Raw genomic sequence first — 19,182 nt, 5'->3', positions numbered from 1 at the left:
GTCTCACGTGTACTCATCTGCCCTGGCTGGCTTCAAACCGTGCCTGGTTTATAAGACTTTTATCTATAATTAACCACCAAAAAAGGCACAAGTGTTGGCTTAGTCTTGAGAGAAAAAGCTAAAGGATACTGCCCAGGCCCTCAGTTCAAATCCCAGTAGCAGCACAAAAAAACAAAAACGAAACAACAACAACAAAAAAAACGAAAGAAAATAGGTAAAAATATATCATTCAACACTATTTCTATAAAAAGGAGATAAATGACCACAGAAGGAAATAACATTGGTTCTAAACGTGGCCTATGATTTACTAAAGACACTAAATGATCAGATCTTGACTACAATGTAAGCCAAATGGTATTTTTTTGATCAGAGGACAGCAAATAGGAACAAACTTTTTAGTCACTGAAATTTGAAAAACAAAATGAAAATCTAGGTTTCTATGTTGCTGCAAAACATGGCCATAAAAATCATCCATCTAAGCAGTTTTTCAAAGAATGTATGTCTGAAAAAGGACACAATGAGCGTGGGGAGGAGAACATTGAATTTTCAAATATTTACTTAGATATAATCAGTGTTCAATGCAGGGTCTGAAGGGGTGGGGCCTGAGCCCATGAAATCTGATCTAAGGGAATTCACAGTAAGTGCCAAGTCATACTTTGGGTTGCCCTTCTACATTTTGCTCCCACCTAATCTGGATAAATCTAATTAACATAAACAATAAGGCATAGTGGGGGGTGGGAAGAAATGTTAGCAAAGGGCAGAGCATTGAGAGGAAGTGGAAGGGGCCTTGGCATTTCTTGGTTAATTAGGGGCAGAACATTTATGTGACTGCATAGGTCTGAAGAAAAGGAATGATTTTCTTAGTGTTGGAGCTCTGCCTGCTGCATTATTTCCCTTTCGTATTATATGGTGATTAATAGCAGGAGGAGAGCTCTTAACAGGTGTTCACTTCAGCTCAAAGGCTGAGATTTCAATAGGCCTTGGCCTGTTGGACAGTGTGAGGTTTGAATTGTCCCCTCTCCAGTCAGAGTGGGGTTCTTAGTTATGGGGGGCTCCCCTTTGGACTTGTTACAAGTCTACAGATGCCATAGAAATTTGACGGTAGTTTCCTGTTTTACTTTGCCGTCTTGGGGGTGGTTCTGAAAATCTTTCTTACCTCTCACAGAAGTAAAATGTTCACAGCATTGATTAATTACTACACAGAGTTCAGTGAAGATAATTGAGCAACCTCAGTTAGATGTCTAGATAGGAAGGTTTTGATGACACAAGTTTAAATTCTAGGTCTGCAGGTAAAGCTTTGTAGAAAGGCCCACCCATGACTATACTGGGTCAGGTTTTTTTGTTTTTTGGTGCTAATACTAGGGCTTGAGTTTAGGGCCTGGGTGCTACCCCTGGCCTTTTTGCTGGTTATTGGGAGAGGAGTCTTTCTGATGTTCTTGTCCAGGCTGGCTTTGAACCTAGATCCTTAGATCTCAACCTTCTTAGTAGCTGGGATTACAAGTGTGAGCTACTGTAGCACAGCTGGGTCATTTTTTGCTGGAGGTTCGAATCCCAGCACTTTAAGTCCAGATAAGATGCTGGGATTGAGGTTAACAAATTAACGTGAGAGAGGCTTTGTAAATTATGTACACATACATCATAGAAATTTATTTGTAATTATCTCTATAGTTTAAAAAATAACAACTAAACCTTCTCCAATAGCCCCCAAACCTTGCTGGCATCAATATTCCACACAAGATTAACATTATTTGCCAAGATGTACACCCTGTGGTCCAATTGATATTTTAATAACTTGATTACAAATTTCCCAGAAGTCTATTATTGTCAGGAAACAGTCTGCAGTGTAGGTGAGGATTTTAGGGTGGGTTTTTTTTTTTTTGCAACGGAAACATTTGGCCCCCATGGACAGAATAGCAAAAACTCATTTACGTGTTCTTCCTCTATCCTTGCCTAGTCCAAAAATAAAAAAAATAAAAATAAAAAAAGGAAGAAAACCTGTTTAGAAGAGGAGTGGTTTTAGGTTTGCTTTTTCCCTTTACAAAGAGCCAGGCGGATTCACATGATCCAATTTTTAAATTATGTTCTATTTTCCACGCTAAGGAAATGTGGGCGATGTAGCATAATCAGAGGGCTCCTTGAAAAAAATGTATATATATATATATACACACACACACACACATACACACATATTTTTTTTTCTCTAAAAGCTAGGGGTAGGGGACGAGGTAGAAAGTAGTTTAATTAAAAAGAACCAATAACTTGGAGGGGGGGCGGTTTAGGAAATGGCTTGCTATTTCCTAATTAACAAATGGGTTTGACAGTCCTTTGGTCAGCTCATTGCAGACACTGCTATGACCACCCCCGCCTCCCCAAAGGGCTGGTGTCTGCCCTGAAGATCAAACTCCATCCCCACCCCTACCTCCGGGAGCCCCCCCCCAAGTCGCCCCGCGTTTCTCTGGGGGGGTTCCCTCTCCCCTCCTTTGCTGCAGCCAGCCCGGCGCCCCAGGGTCGGTGTCGCCCGTCGCCCAGCGCGAGCCGGGCAGGCCGCCTCAAGCTCGCCGCCACCAGGTCGGTGCACACATCTTTTCCCTGCGCGGGGCCCCAGCGCGCCGTCGCCTCCCGGCCTCCCTTCCTCCCTTCCTCCCTCCCTCCCTCCCGCTCCCTCCCCGCCGGCGGGGCCCAGCTCCCGGCTCGGGATCGGCAGCAGCAGCAGCAGCAGCAGCAGCAGCAGCAGCAGCAGCAGCAGCGACAGCAGCAGAGACGGCGGCGGCGGCAGCAGCCATCCCGGGCCGCGGCGGCAGGAAGCGAAGCCCTTGTTGATGCTGTTCCCTGGCGCGCCTCTCCGCCCTCCGGCGGCCGCCGGGGCTCTTCCCAGGGGCGAATCTCCTCCCTCCGCGCCTGCGCAGTCGCGCGCGGGGGCGGGGCTCAGATTCCTGTCAGCGGCGGCGGCGGCGGCTGCGACCGTCAGTTTTCGCTGAGGAGAAGCCCGACACGGACCCGTTGGCTCTCCCTTCTTCCCCCACCTTCTCCCCGCCCTGAACCTCTCTCTGTCTCTCTCTCTCGGCTCGCCGGGACTTGGTCCCTGTGGAGTTGCCCTCCATCCACGCCGCCCGCCGTTTCGTCGGTCCTCGGCCCTGTGGAAGTCACTGCCCTCGAGGAGGAGGAGGAGGAGGAGAAGGAGGAGGAGGAGGAGGCAGCGGCTGCCGCCCTCGCCTCGCCACCCCCGGTTTGGTGCCCGCGGTCCCGGAGAGGAGGTGCCGCCGCCACCGCCGCTCCCCCCCTCCCGCCGCCCTCGGGCCGGGCTGGGTCGAGCTGCGATGCCCTCGGACTTCATCTCTTTGCTCAGCGCGGACCTAGACCTGGAGTCGCCCAAGTCCCTGTACTCGCGAGGTGAGTCCGGTGTGGGGGGGAAACTAGGGGCGGGAGCCCCCCCCTGGGGGGGGTCCTCGTCCCGGGTCGGGGCCGACCGAGTCAGCACCCCGGAAGTCCCGGCAGGAGTTGGGGGGTCGCGGGGCTGGTGGCGGCGCCGGCGGAGGAGCGGCGGCCCCTCCCCCGCGGAGGCGCGGGGCGCCTGGGGGGGGGCGGGGAGGCCCCGGGTTCCGTGGGCGCCCCCGGGGGTCTCTGCGGCACCGGTGGTACGGAGTTGCTGCTGCTCCGGGGCCGCCTCGACATCCTTCCCCCACCCCCCTCCGTCCTCCCCGAGCTGCCCGCCCAGGCCTCCTTCCACCCCCCCCCTCCTCCCCAGCTCGGGGATCTCCCTGGCCTGGGCCCCGCGCCGGGGCCGCCGCGCTTCCCCCGGACTCTGCTTCCCAGTAAAGTTGCACCGCCCTCCCCGACCCTCTCCACAGAGCTAGGAGGCCGGGAGCGGGTCCCGGGGTCACCGTCACCCTTTCCTCTCCCCTTTTCGGCTTGTTTGTGCGCCGTGGTAGTACCCAGCTCTTGCTCCGGGCCTAGTCCACTCCCTCCCCTGGTCGGGACGGCCCCCCTCGACCCAGGCGTTCTTCCTTTCCTCGTCATCTCCTTGCTGGAAAGGGCCCGAATTTTCTTTCTCTTTCTCTCTTTCTCTCTTTCTCTCTCTCTCTCTCTCTCTCTCTCTCTCTCTCTCTCTCTCTCTCTCTCTCTCTCTCTCTCTCTCTCTCTCTCTCTCTCTCTCTCTCTCCCTCTCTCTTAACACCTCCGTGGCATTTGAATAAACTTACTTCTCCCTCTCTCTTACAAAGATTGGGGTGCTTTTTTTTTTTCTGTATTAGTTTGGTTCTTCATCTCTCTCCCTGGAGTGCCAGGCTCAGGCACAGAAGCTGCCCTCTGAGAATTTTCTCTTCTTTGCCGTTCAAGGGCTCCTTGCAGAGAGAGGGGCTACAGGACAGAGATTCCCATCTAAAAACTCTTTGCTGGCTAAGGCCTGCAGGGGATTCCCAGCATCTAAAATATTAACACTTGAGGTGATCTCTACTGGGGTCAAATTCCTATACTTGACACAAGAATGTGTCAAAACAGGTTCTCTGTGTGAGGGGCATCTAACCAAAAATACTGTCACTGCATCGATCACCAGTTTTTACACTGGCATAGGATGGAAATGGATTAGCTGTTCATTTCACCTTAAACATTAAGTATGTGACACTCTGAACCCCTTTCCTGAGAAATTTCAGCGGTCCTCTTGTTTTTGGTTTTATGTATCCACTTGATTCTATCCCCTCTACTTGAGCTTCACATTTAAATTTGAATTTAAATTAAGCGAATTAGAATGACACGGTTTACACTGGAAGGTGCTGGACTTTATAGACTGACTGTTGAATTTGTACACAGAGTCCTACTTAGTAACTGAAGCCATTGTCTGTTGCTCTAATGGCTTTAGTTGGCAGTCACCATCCGGTAGGATGTTTTTCAGATATTACCTGAAGTAGTTTGGAAATATTGTAGTTTTGAGTGTCAGGAGGAAGAAACACTATCAAGAGATGGTTCTTAAACTAGGACTAATGTAGTACAATTGGGCACTAAAAATAGTTAAAGACACTAACACCATTTGGGCAGTAATCTTCAGATAATTTTCCATGAAACAAATACTTTATCAAAATCTAAGTTTAGCTTGGAGAACAGTGTGGAAGCACTCGACCTTTTGCAGTGAATAAATTCACAAATATGAGCTTTAGCTCTCAAAAATACACGATAGTTATATAAGAGACGTAGGCTATACTTGGCATTTTTTTCTTATTCAGCATAAAAAGTACTTAATGCTTTTTGTGTTTTTCAGATTCTCTGAAGTTATACCCATCACAGAATTTTCATAGAGCTGGACTATTGGAAGGTCAGCAAAGTGCATTTTAAAGCATATTGTGTTAGTATGCAAAGGTTTTCTTAGTTTAAACTGGAAAGCTGGAAACTTTGCAAACTCACACAATGTAGTTTTCTCCTAGAGAGCCTGATCCTTCTTTTAGAGCAGCTAAATGTTTCAGTGGATTTTTGTTGCTGTGCTTGAAGAGCTTATTGGCTGTGGAATCTGCTTTGAAAAGTCTTGAAAAAAAATTCTCAAGAATCATATAAAATTATGTGTTGGGTGTTCTATTTTAGAATTCCACAACTTAATTCTATCTTTTTATATACAAACTGAACTTGCAAAGGCCCAGACATTAAGATGAATTAATAATTATAAGTGTGACACCAAACACATACTTTGTTTGAAAATTCTGAATTTAGAAAATGCTGTGCATTTCAAAATGTTTGTTCTTTATTTATGATAGCATTGATATTACTACTATTGCATTATATTTCAGGATAAGAAAAGCCAAGTAACAAGACAACTAAGCTATGATTAGAAAAAAGGGACTTTAGAAAATTCTGGAAATGTTAAATGCTTTCTGCAAAATAAACAGCTGAGAGTTATTATAGAAAATGTTTTAGTAAACACTTTAAGATAGAAAATACTCTTGTTTTTATAGATTTTGTAGATTTTATGTTTATCATCTTTGAATTTTATAATCCTCATATGGGATAACAAGGACATTAATTTCCTCATTATAGAGATGAAAGAAATAGGCTGAAATTAAGAGACTTGCGTGGGGGGGGGGGGGAGAAAGCCCACAACAGCAGAAACAATGCTTTCTGTGTTCTAGTTAGTACTCCTTATACAAAGCCAAGTTCTGTCACTATGAAATATATATATGTAACCAGTAACAAGCATTTTATGACCCACTTAAATAAGGCCATAAGTACTCAAGTTTGACTTGGGTATAGGTTTTTTCCTTCCATAGAGGTACTCCAGTAAGCATTGTGGGGGAAAAGTGGGTGTTATAATTGAGCTTTAGTTTGAATACCAATTTAGCAACATATTGGCTCTGACCTGGGGCAAGTGATTTTACATGTCTCTAAACTTTAATATTGTTTCTATAAAAATAGATATTTCAAATTTAGTTAGATAATATGTATTAAAATACTTAATATAGCCAGTGCCTTGCTTTTTTCTTTTTGCATCAGCTAAATTGTTTCTACAGTATACGTTAGAGCATATAAAATACATTAATATGAAAAAAATTCAAAGTGGTGTGTGCACGCACACCAGTATTGAAGTTTGAAATCAGGGCTTCTTACTCTTGCCCTCTTTTTGCTCACAGCTGGTGGGTGTTCTGCTACTTGAGTCATGTCTCTAGTTCTGAAACTCAAATATTCTTAAAACTATAGTCCGTAGCTCTACACTTGAGCCACATGGTTATTTTATAGTCTCTTGGACTTTTCTGCCCAGGCTGGCATTGAATAATGATCCTTCAGATCTTAGCCTCCTGAATTACTAGAATTACAGGTGAGAGCCACCAGTAGGTAGGTAGGTGTATGTGTGTTTATGTACGCATGTCACTGGTTTGGGGACTTGAACTAAGGGCCTAGATGCTGTCCTGACCTTTTTTGCTCAGGGCTAGCACTACCACTAAGCTACAGCATCACTTCAGGCTTTTTTTCCCATGATTAATTGGAGATAAGAGTCTCATGGACTTTCCTGCCCAGGGTTGGCTTTGAACTGAAATCCTCAGATCTCTGCCTCCTGAGGATTACAGACATGAGCCACCAGCACCTGGCTCTGGCTAGGTTTTTATTCCTCTTGTTGAGTGTTGTAGAGTCATTTGTCCTGTCCCATCCATTTTCTGGCTAACAAACGAGTGTCATAATCATGGAGATTATCAACAGGAGAAATGAAAAATGTGTTAATTATTAAAAAAAACACATTTTATTGAGTTATGGGAATTACAAGCATCTAATATGTATCTTTATATGTTTGTACCTGTATCTATCTATTAATAAATTTTTTGGCTTGGTTGAGAAGATAACTATTTAAGACCCTTATACAGATTGCATATGAAGTGCAATATCTGCCAGGCTTCAGTAGCTTATGCCTGTAATTCTAGCTACTCAGGAGGCTGATATCTGAGCATCTTAGTTCAAAACCAGCCCAGGCAGGAAAGTGTGAGACTCTTATCTCCAATTAACCACTGTGGCTTTGTGGTTAAAAGTGGCACTGTGGCTCAAGTGGTGTAGAGCACTACCCTTGAGCTGAAAAGCTCAGGGACAGTGCCCAGGCCCATAGTTCAAGCCCCATGACCAATCCTCCCCTCCACCCCCCCTGCAAAAAAAGCAATGTCTTAAGTTTATGTCATGTTCTGTTCTTTTTAAATTTTATTATTTTTTATATTTTCATAGAATTTGGACTTAGAGCCTAGTGCTTACTGAGTTGGTATTGTACCACTTGAGCCACACCTTATTCCCTGTTTTTTTGCTGATTGTTTATGAAATAAGGTCTCTTGAACTTTCTGCTCAGACTAGCCTCAAATCTCAGTGTTCTTGTTCTCAGTCTCTGGAATAGCTAGGATTACATGTGTGAGCTATCCACTTTAGGTATTTTTGACACAGGTATGATAAGAAGTTATTGTTATTTCTAACCTCTAATTTGGTTGTTTAAAGAATACATAAAAATAAAGTAAAATACACACCCTATGCCTAGGCTTTAGCAATTACCAAACTAGTTTCTTTTATTCCTTCATTCTTCTATGCTGGATTATTTTTTTAAAAAAAATATTGTATGTATCACTTCATGTATAAATACCTGTGTATTATAGGGAGGCTTGTTTGCTGTGTTAATATTTTTGAGGAAGCACAACAGGGTCCCTATATGGCCCAGGGTGGCCTGGAACTTGGTATATAGCTTAGGATGGCCTTGTATTCTCCAACATCTGCCTCCCCAGGGCAGGGATTACTAGTATGCATCACTACATACCCAGCTCTTGTATTGATTTTCAAGATAATTCTATTTTATTTCAAGACTACATATTCAAGTTTATTCAGTAAACTTTTTTGTGGGTCCCTGCCCCTCTTTCAAGTTAGAGTATGGCAAGAGGTCATTGCTTTCAGTATTTGTATCCTGTAAAAACAAATAGTTCATGCTTTTAGACTCAGGTTTGAATCCTTAACTCACCAAATTTCCTGTCTCAGCTTTTTGAGTGCTGGGATTCTAAGTATCTTACCACACCTTGCTCTGTTTTCTGTTAATTTTGGTATGCTGTGAGGTAGGAGTGCCTCATTCTTTAGTGTGTAGATACTCAGCTGTCTCAGCACTTTTTGTTGAAACGACTATTGTTTTTCCATTGAATGGTTTTGGTGTTCTTGGTGTTAATTAGTTGGGCATATATGTATGTGATAATTTCCAGATCCTTTGTCCTTTCATTTGTATGCCTATCCTATCTTAGTACCTCCTAATTTTAAAATCAGAAGTTATGAGCTTTTCACCTTTTTTTTTGTAGTTAATGTCTTACCATGCAGCCCAGGCTGGCCTCAAATTTAGGATTCTTTCCTTATTCTCCAGAGTGTTGGATTATGTATTTGCATCTTCTTCCCACCTGTCTCAACTGCTTTCTTGTCATCTTCCCATCTCCACCATGTTGATGATCCAATGCAAGGCTGTTAGGAACTACTCTACCACTTCAGTTACACCTCCAGCCCTGTTGTGTTTGTGATAGGGTCTCAAACTGCCCCAGCTAGCCTCAGAATCAAGAGCTACCTACCTCCTGGGATTATAGGAATGGGCTACCATGCCTGGCTTAACTTTTTTGTTTTGTAGAATTCTATTGACTAGTGTTCTAGGAATTCCTGCATAAATTAATGAAGTAAAGAAGTTATTTGCAAAGAGGTTCTGCAAAAGAACTTAGCTGTAACTTAATAGTGATTGTGTTGAATCTGTAGGCTAATTTGAGCAGTTGCAATTTGTTTAGTTTTGCTTTGTTTTGCTTTGTGGTGCTGTGGGTAGAACACAGCCATTCATATGTTGTGCAAGTGCTCTACCACTGAGCTACATCCTCAGCCCTGGTACTAAATTGTTTTGCCCAAGAACATAGGATTTTTTTTCTCTTTTTTTTTTTTTAGGTTTTAATTTCTTACAGTAATGTTTTTGGAGAGAAGAGCTAATTTTAAGTTTTTAATTATTTTTTAAAAATTAAAGGTCCCAAAATTTAGGAAAGCTCTTTTATTTAAATGCAAGTTAGATGATTTCTTTAAGATTTTTTTTTTGTTGTTTTCATTTTCTTTGGTTTCAGTCATCCAGGGATAGCTGCAGTCAGAAAATGCTAATATTTTGTGAGAGGGAAGGGGGGAGTAAGGATAGGACAGAGAGAGAGAGAGAGAGAGCGAGAGAGAGAGAGAGAGAGAGAGAGAGAGAGAGAGAGAGAGAGAGCGAGCGCATGCATATTCACATATATATGTGAATTTTTTTTTTTTTTTTTTTTTTTTTTGCCAGTCCTGGGGCTTGGACTCAGGGCCTGAGCACTGTCCCTGGCTTCTTTTTGCTCAAGGCTAGCACTCTGCCACTTGAGCCACAGCGCCACTTCTGGCCTTTTCTCTATATGTGGTGCTAAGGAATTGAACCCAGGGCTTCATGTATACGAGGCAAGCACTCTTGCCAGTAGGCCATATTCCCAGCCCCCTCACATAATTTTTTTTTTTGTACCAGTCCTGGGGTTTGAACTCAAGGCCTATGTGCTGTCTCTGAGCTTTCTTGCTCAAGGCTAGTGTTCTGCCACTTGAGCCAGAGCCCCACTTCTGGCTTTTTCTTGGTCATTAATTAGAAATAAGAGTGTCACTGAGCTTCCTTCCCATGTTGGCTTCAAACCAAAATTCTCAGACTCAGCCTCACGAGTAGCTAGACTTAAAGGTGTGAGCCACTAGCCCCTGGCTCACATAATAACTATTATTATAGTAAGTTCTTTTAAATTTTCAGCTTTGTTATTAGCTATTGTTAATATCTTTCAATGCCTAATTGTAAACTAAACTTAATCATAGGTATGTATGTATAGGAAGAAACATAAGTAGAGTTGGGTATTATCTTGTGGTGTCTTTCAGCCATTCACTGGGGGTTATGGAATGTAACTCTTACAGATAAGGGGAAACTACTATGTGCAAGTGTTGAGGGAAAGAAATCTAAATCATGCTAAAATAATATCTATGAACTATTAGGAGCACTTATAAAAGTAGAGCTATGGTAAAATCTAAAAAAATCATCTATTAAGGCCAATTTTTATTATTTTTTGCCATTTGTGAAGCTTGAACTCAAGGCCTGAGCACTGTCCTGGCTTTTTTTTGCTCAAGTCTAGCACTCTACCACTTGAGCCACAGCGTCACTTTGGGCTTTTTCCATCTATGTAGTGCTTAGGAATCGAACCCAGGGCTTCATGTATATGAGGCAAGCACTCTACCACTAGGCCATATTCCCAGCTCCCTTAAGGTCAATTTTTAAAAAAAGAGTTACATTGTTGGTGACCTCACTTATTTAAGCCTGGCATGTTGCTTTGTATATTATAGGTTCTTAATAATTCATTGATTAACAAAAAAGGAAATACTGTATTCAGAAAAGGAAGGTTGATAAGTTTGAGAGGATTGTGCTGCATTTATACAGTCAGGTAACAAGCTTCAATTGGAATAATAATTACACTAAAATGATCAGGTGAAGAATTAGGCTTTAAAGAATTGGAGTTAGGAGTTGGGCATTGGTGGCTCATGCCTTTAATTGTAGCTACTCAGGAGGCTGAGATCTAAGGATTGTGGTTTGAAGCTTCCTTCAACAAGAGAGTCTGTGAGACTCTTATTTCCAATTACGCACCAAAAAAGCTGGAAGTTGAGTTATGGCCCAAGTGGTAGATAGAGCACTAGTCTTGAGCCAAAAAAAAAAAAAAGAGCTCAGGAACAGCACTGAGGCCCCGAGTTTAAGCCCCAGGACTTTCATGCGCATGCACGCACGCGCGCGTCATATAATAATTGGAGTTATTTAGCCAAACCCTGGCAGCTCATACTTGTAATCCAAGCTACTAAGGAGACCAAGCACTCAAAGCCAGCACTCAGTGCTGCTACTTGTACACTAGTAGCATTATTTACAACAATTACAAGATGAAAGGATTGGGGATGAAACTTGTGATAGAGTGGTTGCCTACTATATAGTCAGTCCCTGGGTTTTATCCCCAGCACCAAAGGAAAAAGAAAGGCCAGATGTTATGGTGCACACCTGTCTTAGCATTGAGGAGGCTGAGGCATATGTATGACGAGTTGGAGGTCAGCCAGGTTACATAAGAAGACCCTGTCTTGGGGGAGGGGAGGAGCAATCCAATGCCCTTTAATAGATTGAGGTTAAACAAAATAAGATATGCATGAACAATGGAATATTATCCACCCTTAAAAAGGAACGAAATTTTGATATATTCTACTTACATGGATGAACCTCAGAAACATAAAGATGAAATAAGCCAGAGAGGAAGAAACCATGGTTATTTTATACACTATTGTGAATGTGTTTAATATCAATGAGCTTCTTTTTTTAAAATAATTACTTTATTGTCAAAGTGATTACAGAGGGGTTACAGTTTCATACGTAAGGCAGTGGGTACATTTCTTGTACAAGTTGTTACCTCCTCCCTCATTTTCCCCTCCGTCCTCCCCCCTTTCCCCTCCCCCCATGAGTTGTTCAATTGGTTTACACTAAATGGTTTTATAAGTATCAGTGAGCTTCTTTAAGATCACAAAAATGATAAAACTCTTTTGTGTGTGTGCCAGAACCTGAGTTTTGAACTTGACTTGCTTGCTCATTCAGTTTGTACTCTACCACTTGAGCCAAGCCTTCTTCCTGACTTTATGCTGATTATTTTTGGCCATGTCATCTCTCAGACTTTTCCTGCTGGCACTGGCTATTAGTTTGTTTTATTTATTTATTTATTTATTTATTTATTTTTTTTTATTTCTCTGCCAGTCCTGGGCCTTGGACTCAGGGTCTGAGCACTGTCCCTGGCTTCTTTTTGCTCAAGATTAGCACTCTGCCACGTGAGCCACAGTGCCACTTCTGGCCATTTTCTATATATGTGGTGCTGGGGAATCGAACCCTGGGCTTCATGTATATGAGGCAAGCACTCTTGCCACTAGGCCATATACCCAGCCCCTGGCTATTAGTTTTAAACCTCTAGATCTCAATCTCTTGAATAGCTAGGATTACAGGTGTGAGCCACTAGTGCCTAGCGCATGTTAAAATTTTAAGAGTGAGATGCAATAATTCTTGTCCTATAATTATAATGAGAGGCGATTATATGGTGGCACATGGAAGAATGATTACTTCCATTATTGCACTTAATATACTTCAATAGTCTTATCATTTATGGTTTTCCTGTTTTCACAGAGTGAATTTGTTACTTTATATATGGAAATCTATATTGCAAATGGGATTATGTAAATAACACTGTGCTACTCTTTGATAAAAACTAAATTTCAGTAAGCTAGAATATAGATGACTGAAAAATTAAATGATATACACACATTAGCCTCATTTAGATTGGATTTTTTTACTATTAATATGTATGGTTCTTTACGTTGATTTGTAGGAAGCAAATATTTATATTTAGTAGTAGCAAGAGAAATACAGTTTTCAATAAATATCACAAATTTTAAAGCCAGAAAGAAAGAACTACATTGGTAAAGTGAGACAGAACTATTTTTGTATCTATGGATACTGTAAACTCTAGTAAATCTCAATAGGTATTCTTGTATTTATATTATGAATTAGACATTGCTAGGGGTTAATGAGAACTGCTAGATTAAATCTAGGTATAATTAAATTCATTGAAAGATTTATTAGGTACAGTTTGGTAACTTAGTATTTGTTTTGTGTGAAGAGTAAAAAATATTTAGCTTATGTGAGATAGTGAAATAATTATATATGAAAGTTGATATGAGATAACTTAAAAATTGTTAATGCAGTTGAGGCTGTCCTATAATGAACTATGTACCCTAAATTGGCTTCAACCTCAGAACCAAGTGCTAATATTAAAGGTGTGTGCCACTATGCCCAGCATATATGAAATAAGATTTTACCTCATGTTAGTGTTTTTAAATACTATTTGATACAGGGACAAAAAATTCCTGCCAAAATACTTAGAAATCATGAAGAGAGGAATAGGCTAATTTCTGTAGCCTATCCAGCCATTGGGGCTGGAGGTGTGACTTAAGTAATAGAAAGCTCAAGCCCTAGTATAAAAAAAGCCAGTGAAAGAAGAAAATAAACAAGATAGCAAGATAATGGAGAGTAGGCAGTAGCAGTCAGCAGTTTCAGAAGTTAGAAATAATTCAGTTAGAAATTTATTGGTAACAACCATTTGTATGTTGTGAACGTAAGCCACATAGTTGAGTGAGTAATAAATGTGAATATAGAAAGTAGAGGCAGACAGGGAAGTCAACTTTCGTTGTGCTAAGGGTGTTTATGAGTCATTAGTGTCCAACTTACTCCTCCACACCCCATTGTGCATGTACACACACACACACTGTGCATGTGTACATGCGTGTGCCAGTCCCAGGGCTTGAACCAGGGCCTGAGTGGCTTTTCCTGAGCATTCCTGCTTAAGACTAGCAGCCTGCCACTTGAATCACAGCTCCACTTTCAGCTTTTTGGAGGTAAGAGTCTCATGGACTTTTCTATCTAGGTTGGCTTTGAACCACAGCCTTCAGATCTCAGCCTCCTATGTGGCTACAGGATTACCCACATGAACCACCAGCTCTTGCCACTTTTTCCACTGGCTCCTAGCACTTTTCCCTATTTTTAAAGCATGTGTGTGTATACATACATATATATATATATGCATATATATAGAGAGAGAGATAGAGAAAGAGATTCTGATATAAAACAGGGCAGAATCAACAGGGAAAAGTATGAAATAAAAAACATTAATAGAAAAATAATGTTAAGATAAAGTAGTATGAGTTTGTATCCTAAAGAACTCTACTTGGAGCAGGGAATATGGCCTAGTGCTAGAGTGCTTGCCTTGTATACACGAAGCCCTGGGTTTGATTCCTCAGCCCCACATATATAGAAAAAGCTGGAAGTGGCTCAAGTGGTAGAGTGCTAGCCTTGAGCAAAAAGAAGTCAGGGACAGTGCTGAGGCCCTGAGTTCAAGCCCCAGGACTGGCGCAAAAACAAAAACAACTCTTTACTCTGCTCATATTGTTTCCCTATCATATGCATCCATTTAACCATGCCCTGAATAACCCAAACAGGGTCTCTTCAGCATTCCTAAACCACTGTTTTTAGGATTCCATGGAGAAAATGACATGCAATTTAGTACCCTGTGAATTCATGACCTTCCCTTAGCAACTCAGGAGCCTCTTTTTAAAGAAGTATTTCTTATCAGCTTTACCTCACAATGAGTCTCCTAAGGCTACTCCTTTGTATCTACCATTCTTGGCAAATGACAGTTTATTTCATCAAAGAAAACAGGCTATAGGTCATGAATTTCCCATATTTCCTATCTATAATTATCTCTGCCCCTTTGGGCTCAAGAAAAAGAAGAAACATTCCTGCATATTAGATCCTCTTTTCTTCCTGGGCTCCAAAACTTTCTATTTCTTTCTCTCTTTCTCTCTTTCTCTCTCTCTCTCTCTGTCTCTCTCTCTCTCTCTCTCCCTTCTTTCTTTTTTTCTGTTTTTGTCTATTGTGGAGTTTGAACTGGGCTTGGGCACTGTTCCCGACCTCTTCAGCTCAAGGCTGGTGCTCTACCACTTTGAGCCACAGCATTACTGCTGGTTTTCAGGTCGTTAGTTGGAGATAAAAGAGTCTCATAGACATTCCTGTCCTGGCTGGATTTGAATCCTGATTCTCAGATCTCAGCCTCCTGAGTAGCTAGGATTACAGGTGTGAGCCACTAGCACTGGGCTCTATTTTTTTTATTCCTGTGTGTTGTCTGTAATTCCTTCACCCTGTAAGAAATTCCTATTGCCACTAGCATCTCCTCAAAGCTAACTCTCTTGGCTTCTCAGGCTCTATTTCTTATTCCTGTGTGTTGACTGTAATTCCTTCATCCTATAAGAAATTCCTATTGCCACTAACATCTCTTCATAGCTTCCTCCCTTGGCTTCTTTACTTACTGTACTTCATATGAGTTAAATTATATAACATGTAGCTTTTGTATCTGGCTTCTTACATTCAGTATTTTGTTTTCTTTATTTTTTGCTATGTTGGGGATTAAATACAGGGTCTCACACATGCCTAGACAAGTACTGTAACACTGAGTTACAAACCTATCCTACAATATTGTCTTTTAGATTGACCCATCTTGTGGCATTATTACTATTTAGTTCCTTTTTTTGGGTGAACACTGTTCCATTTTATGGACATCATGGTTTACTGTTCAGATTACTATTCATGTATTAATAGGCATTTTGGTTTCTACCTTTTGGCTGTTATCGATAGAGCTTCTGTTTATGTGCTATGAAATATGTGGTATATGTATTTAATTCTTCTTTTATTTTTGCCAGTCCTGGGGCTTGAACTCGGGGCTTGAGCACTGTCCCTGGCTTCCTTTTGCTCAAGGCTAGCACTCTACCACTTGAGCCACAGTGCCACTTCTGGCTTTTGCTGTTTATGTGGTACGGAGGAATGGAACCCAGGGCTTCATGCATGCTAGGCAAGCACTCTACGGCTAAGCCACATTCCCAGCCCTATATTTAATTCTTTTAAGCATAAGATTGGAGCTTTTTATTTTTGTTTTTTAATGAAGTTAATCTTTAGCCAGCCACTTTGTTGCTCATGCCTGTAATCCTAGCTACCCAGGAGGCTTAGATCTGAGGATCTCAGTTCAAAGCCAGCCTGGGCAGGCAAATCAATGGGACTCTTTATCTACAGTCAACCACCAAAAAGCCAGACTTGGAGCTATAACTCAAGTGGTGGTAGAGTGCTAGTCTTGAGCAAAAAAAGCTTAATGAAAGTGCTCAGGCCTTGAGTTCAATCCCCAGGACTGGGGGGAGAAAAAAGAAGTACTTTTTTTTTTTTTTCTTCATCACAGCCTTATTTTCATTGTCTAGATGATCATATATTTACCAGCCCTTGACTATTATAAGCAGTTTTTTTCTTTCTTATTAAATTGGCCACTAAGGGCCAAGGTGTGTATGGTCCAGAAAGATGAGACCACTCACTCTTCCAGTCTTCAATAAGCTCTTGCAGTTTTGCCAGGAAAATATTCTTTGTCCTCTCTTCCTCCTGTTTCTTCAGTCTTGCAACCCTTGTGTTGTTATTGAAAACTCAGGCTCCTGCAGGGGACAGTGTAATACACATCATTGATATTGGCTGAATGGTACCTTTTGTAACTGGAGAACACTAAAGTAGGTAGGGTGCCCCAATTTTTCTCCTGAAAATAGAGATTTAGGGTTGCCAGATCTTGTGGTTTGACAAGAGAAGCCCATAGTCTGGATTTTCATGTAAAATGTTGCTGTTCAATGTTGACAACTAATTCAAAATGTCTTTAAAACACTACAGGTATTTGCTGTAAGGGAACAATTCTGCTATCTAGATACATCTGGAAGTTCAAGTCTAGTAGAAAGGAAAGCTTTGTATTTTGCAGTGAAATTAAAGTCATCTTGAAATAAAAGACATAGAATCTAATCAGTATCCAGTAACATCTCATTATTTATTGCCTACCCTTTTAAGGTCAGAATTATGTCTTTCATTTGTTATTAGAAGCTCCAATTGATATAGTAGTAGTAGTATTAGATGGGTTGTACACATTACTAGCACATTCAACTCTATAAGTTGATATGAACACTTTTACAAATGAGACAACTAAGTATTCCTGTATTAACTTTCCCAGGGTTATGTAAAAAAAAAAGTAGGAGTCAGGCTGGGAATGTGGCTTAGTGGTAGAGTGCTTGCCTTGAGCAAAAAGAAGCCAGGGACAGTGCCCAGGTCCTGAGTTCTAAGCCCTAGGACTGGCAAAAAAAAAAAAAAAAAAAAGTAGGAGTTATAATGAAAGCTTGATTCTGTCTTTGATCTTTCATTATAATATGCTACCTGCCTCTTATTTTTCACAAACAATATTGGAATATGCTAGTACTCTTGCCTTATCTGTAGAGAGTACATTCCAAGAATCCCGGTGGATGCCTGAATTTAGCAACAAGTCTGAGTCTTAATACTGTGTTTTTTCCTATATGTACATCTCCGTGACAGAGTTCATAAGCTCAGTTCAGGAAGAGATTGTTAAGAGTAGCTCTTAATAAAGTAGAACAATTATAACAATATATTGTAATAAAATTGTAACACTACTTTCCCCTTTGGGGCCATTATTAAGTAATAGAAGGGTTACTCAGCTTTTCCAGTAGCTGGGAGTATAGACATATGACACAGCTAGGTCTTGACTGTATTTTTAGTTAAATATCTTCTATATGATCTTTTTATCGTTTTGTGTGTATGTGCCGATCCTATTGCTTGAGCTCAGAGCCTGAGCATTCTCCTTAAGGTTTTTGTTTTGTGCTTTTTGCTCAAGGCTAGTGCTCTACCACTTTGAGCCATAGTCCATGTCCAGCTTTTTGGTGGCTAGTTGGAGATATGAGTTTCATGGACTTTCCTGTCCAGGTCAGCTTCCAATCATGATACTCAAATCTCAGCCTCCTCAGTAGCTAACATTATGTAGACCTGAGTCACTGGCACCCATCATCTTGAATCTTTTAAGTTTTTTAAAATTGACTATGCTGTAAGGTATACACAGTTCCTTCTCCTCCTCCTCCTGCTCCTCCTGCTCCCCTCCTCCTCCTCTTTCTCTTAGTCCTTCTTTCTTTTTCAGAGCTTGACCTCTGGGCCTGGGCACTGTCCCTGAGCTCTTCAGCTCAAGGCTGATGCTCTACCTGTTGAGCCACAGCACCACTTCTGGTTTTCTGGTGGTTAATTGGAGATAAGAGTCTTAACGGACTTTACTTCCCCAGGCTGGCTTTGAGCCTTAATCCTCAGATCTCAGCCTCCTGAGTAGCTAGGATTATAGGAGTGAGCCACAGGGCACCTGACACAATTTCTTCCTTCACTTATCCCTAATTCTGTATTTGTCTTTGTCAGTGAATGTATTTCTTGTGACAACAAATGGTCAGGGTTGGGTTTTTTTAATTCAGCTTGTTGTTCTACCTTTTGATTGGAGAGACAAGATCATTAACATTCAGGGTTAATTTTTTTTATGCTTAGATCAAATAGAAGCTGCTTATTTTATTTGTATTTTATTTTTGTTGCCAGTCCTGCATGGACTCTGCATGGACTCTGGGCCTGAACACTGTCCCTGGCTTCTTTTTGCTCAAGGTTAACACTCTACCTCTTGAGCCACAGCGCCACTTCCGGCTTTTTCTGTATATGTGGTGCTGAGGAATCGAACCCAGGGCTTCGTGTATACAAGGCAAGCACTCTACCACTAGGCCATATTCCTAGCCCCAGGGTTAATTTTGAAAGGTATTTTGGAATTTATTTCATATTATTTTGTTGTTCTTATGATGTTCACTTCCTACCTATTCTTCCTTTGATATTTTACTCTACTCGTGGGATTTATTTTTTCTGTACTTACCTGTTTTGTGTGTGTGCACTCGTGAACTCAAGACCTCATTCTCTTCTTGGCTTTCTTGCTAATGACTAACACTCTACCACTTGAAACATGCCTCCAGTCTGACATTTTACTGGTTATTTAGAGAAAGAATCTCAAGGACATTTCTGCCTCAGGTGACTTCTGATTGTAGCCCTCAGATCTCAAGTCTCCTGAATGGCAAGGATTATAGGCATGAGTCATTACTTACTTTCCTGTTTTTGTCTTCTTTTTGGTGTGTAGGATTCCTTAAAGTATCTTCTTCAGTATTGGTTTTATAGTCATCAATTCCTTTACTTTT

At 41.4% G+C, this 19,182-nt stretch overlaps 1 protein-coding gene across 8 annotated transcripts in view; it reads left to right on the top strand.

Moving 5' to 3' along the window:
* The first annotated feature begins 2,953 nt into the window (after positions 1 to 2,953).
* The window catches only part of Nfat5 (nuclear factor of activated T cells 5), an 84,128-nt gene continuing 67,899 nt past the window's right edge, over positions 2,954 to 19,182 (top strand). For 6 of the 8 annotated variants that reach the window (XM_048355221.1, XM_048355217.1, XM_048355220.1 and 3 more), the window contains exons 1-2: positions 2,954 to 3,390; positions 5,252 to 5,305. In XM_048355221.1, the coding sequence (XP_048211178.1) occupies positions 3,318 to 3,390; positions 5,252 to 5,305 (127 nt within the window). In that variant the 5' untranslated portion in view covers positions 2,954 to 3,317. The remainder of the gene's footprint in view (positions 3,391 to 5,251; positions 5,306 to 19,182) is intronic. The other 2 variants (XM_048355216.1, XM_048355215.1) reach the window with 1 other exon arrangement.

This window comes from Perognathus longimembris, chromosome 10, assembly GCF_023159225.1.
Source record: "Perognathus longimembris pacificus isolate PPM17 chromosome 10, ASM2315922v1, whole genome shotgun sequence".
Taxonomy (NCBI): Eukaryota; Metazoa; Chordata; class Mammalia; order Rodentia; family Heteromyidae; genus Perognathus; species Perognathus longimembris.
This window is presented reverse-complemented; position numbering and strand designations above follow the sequence as displayed.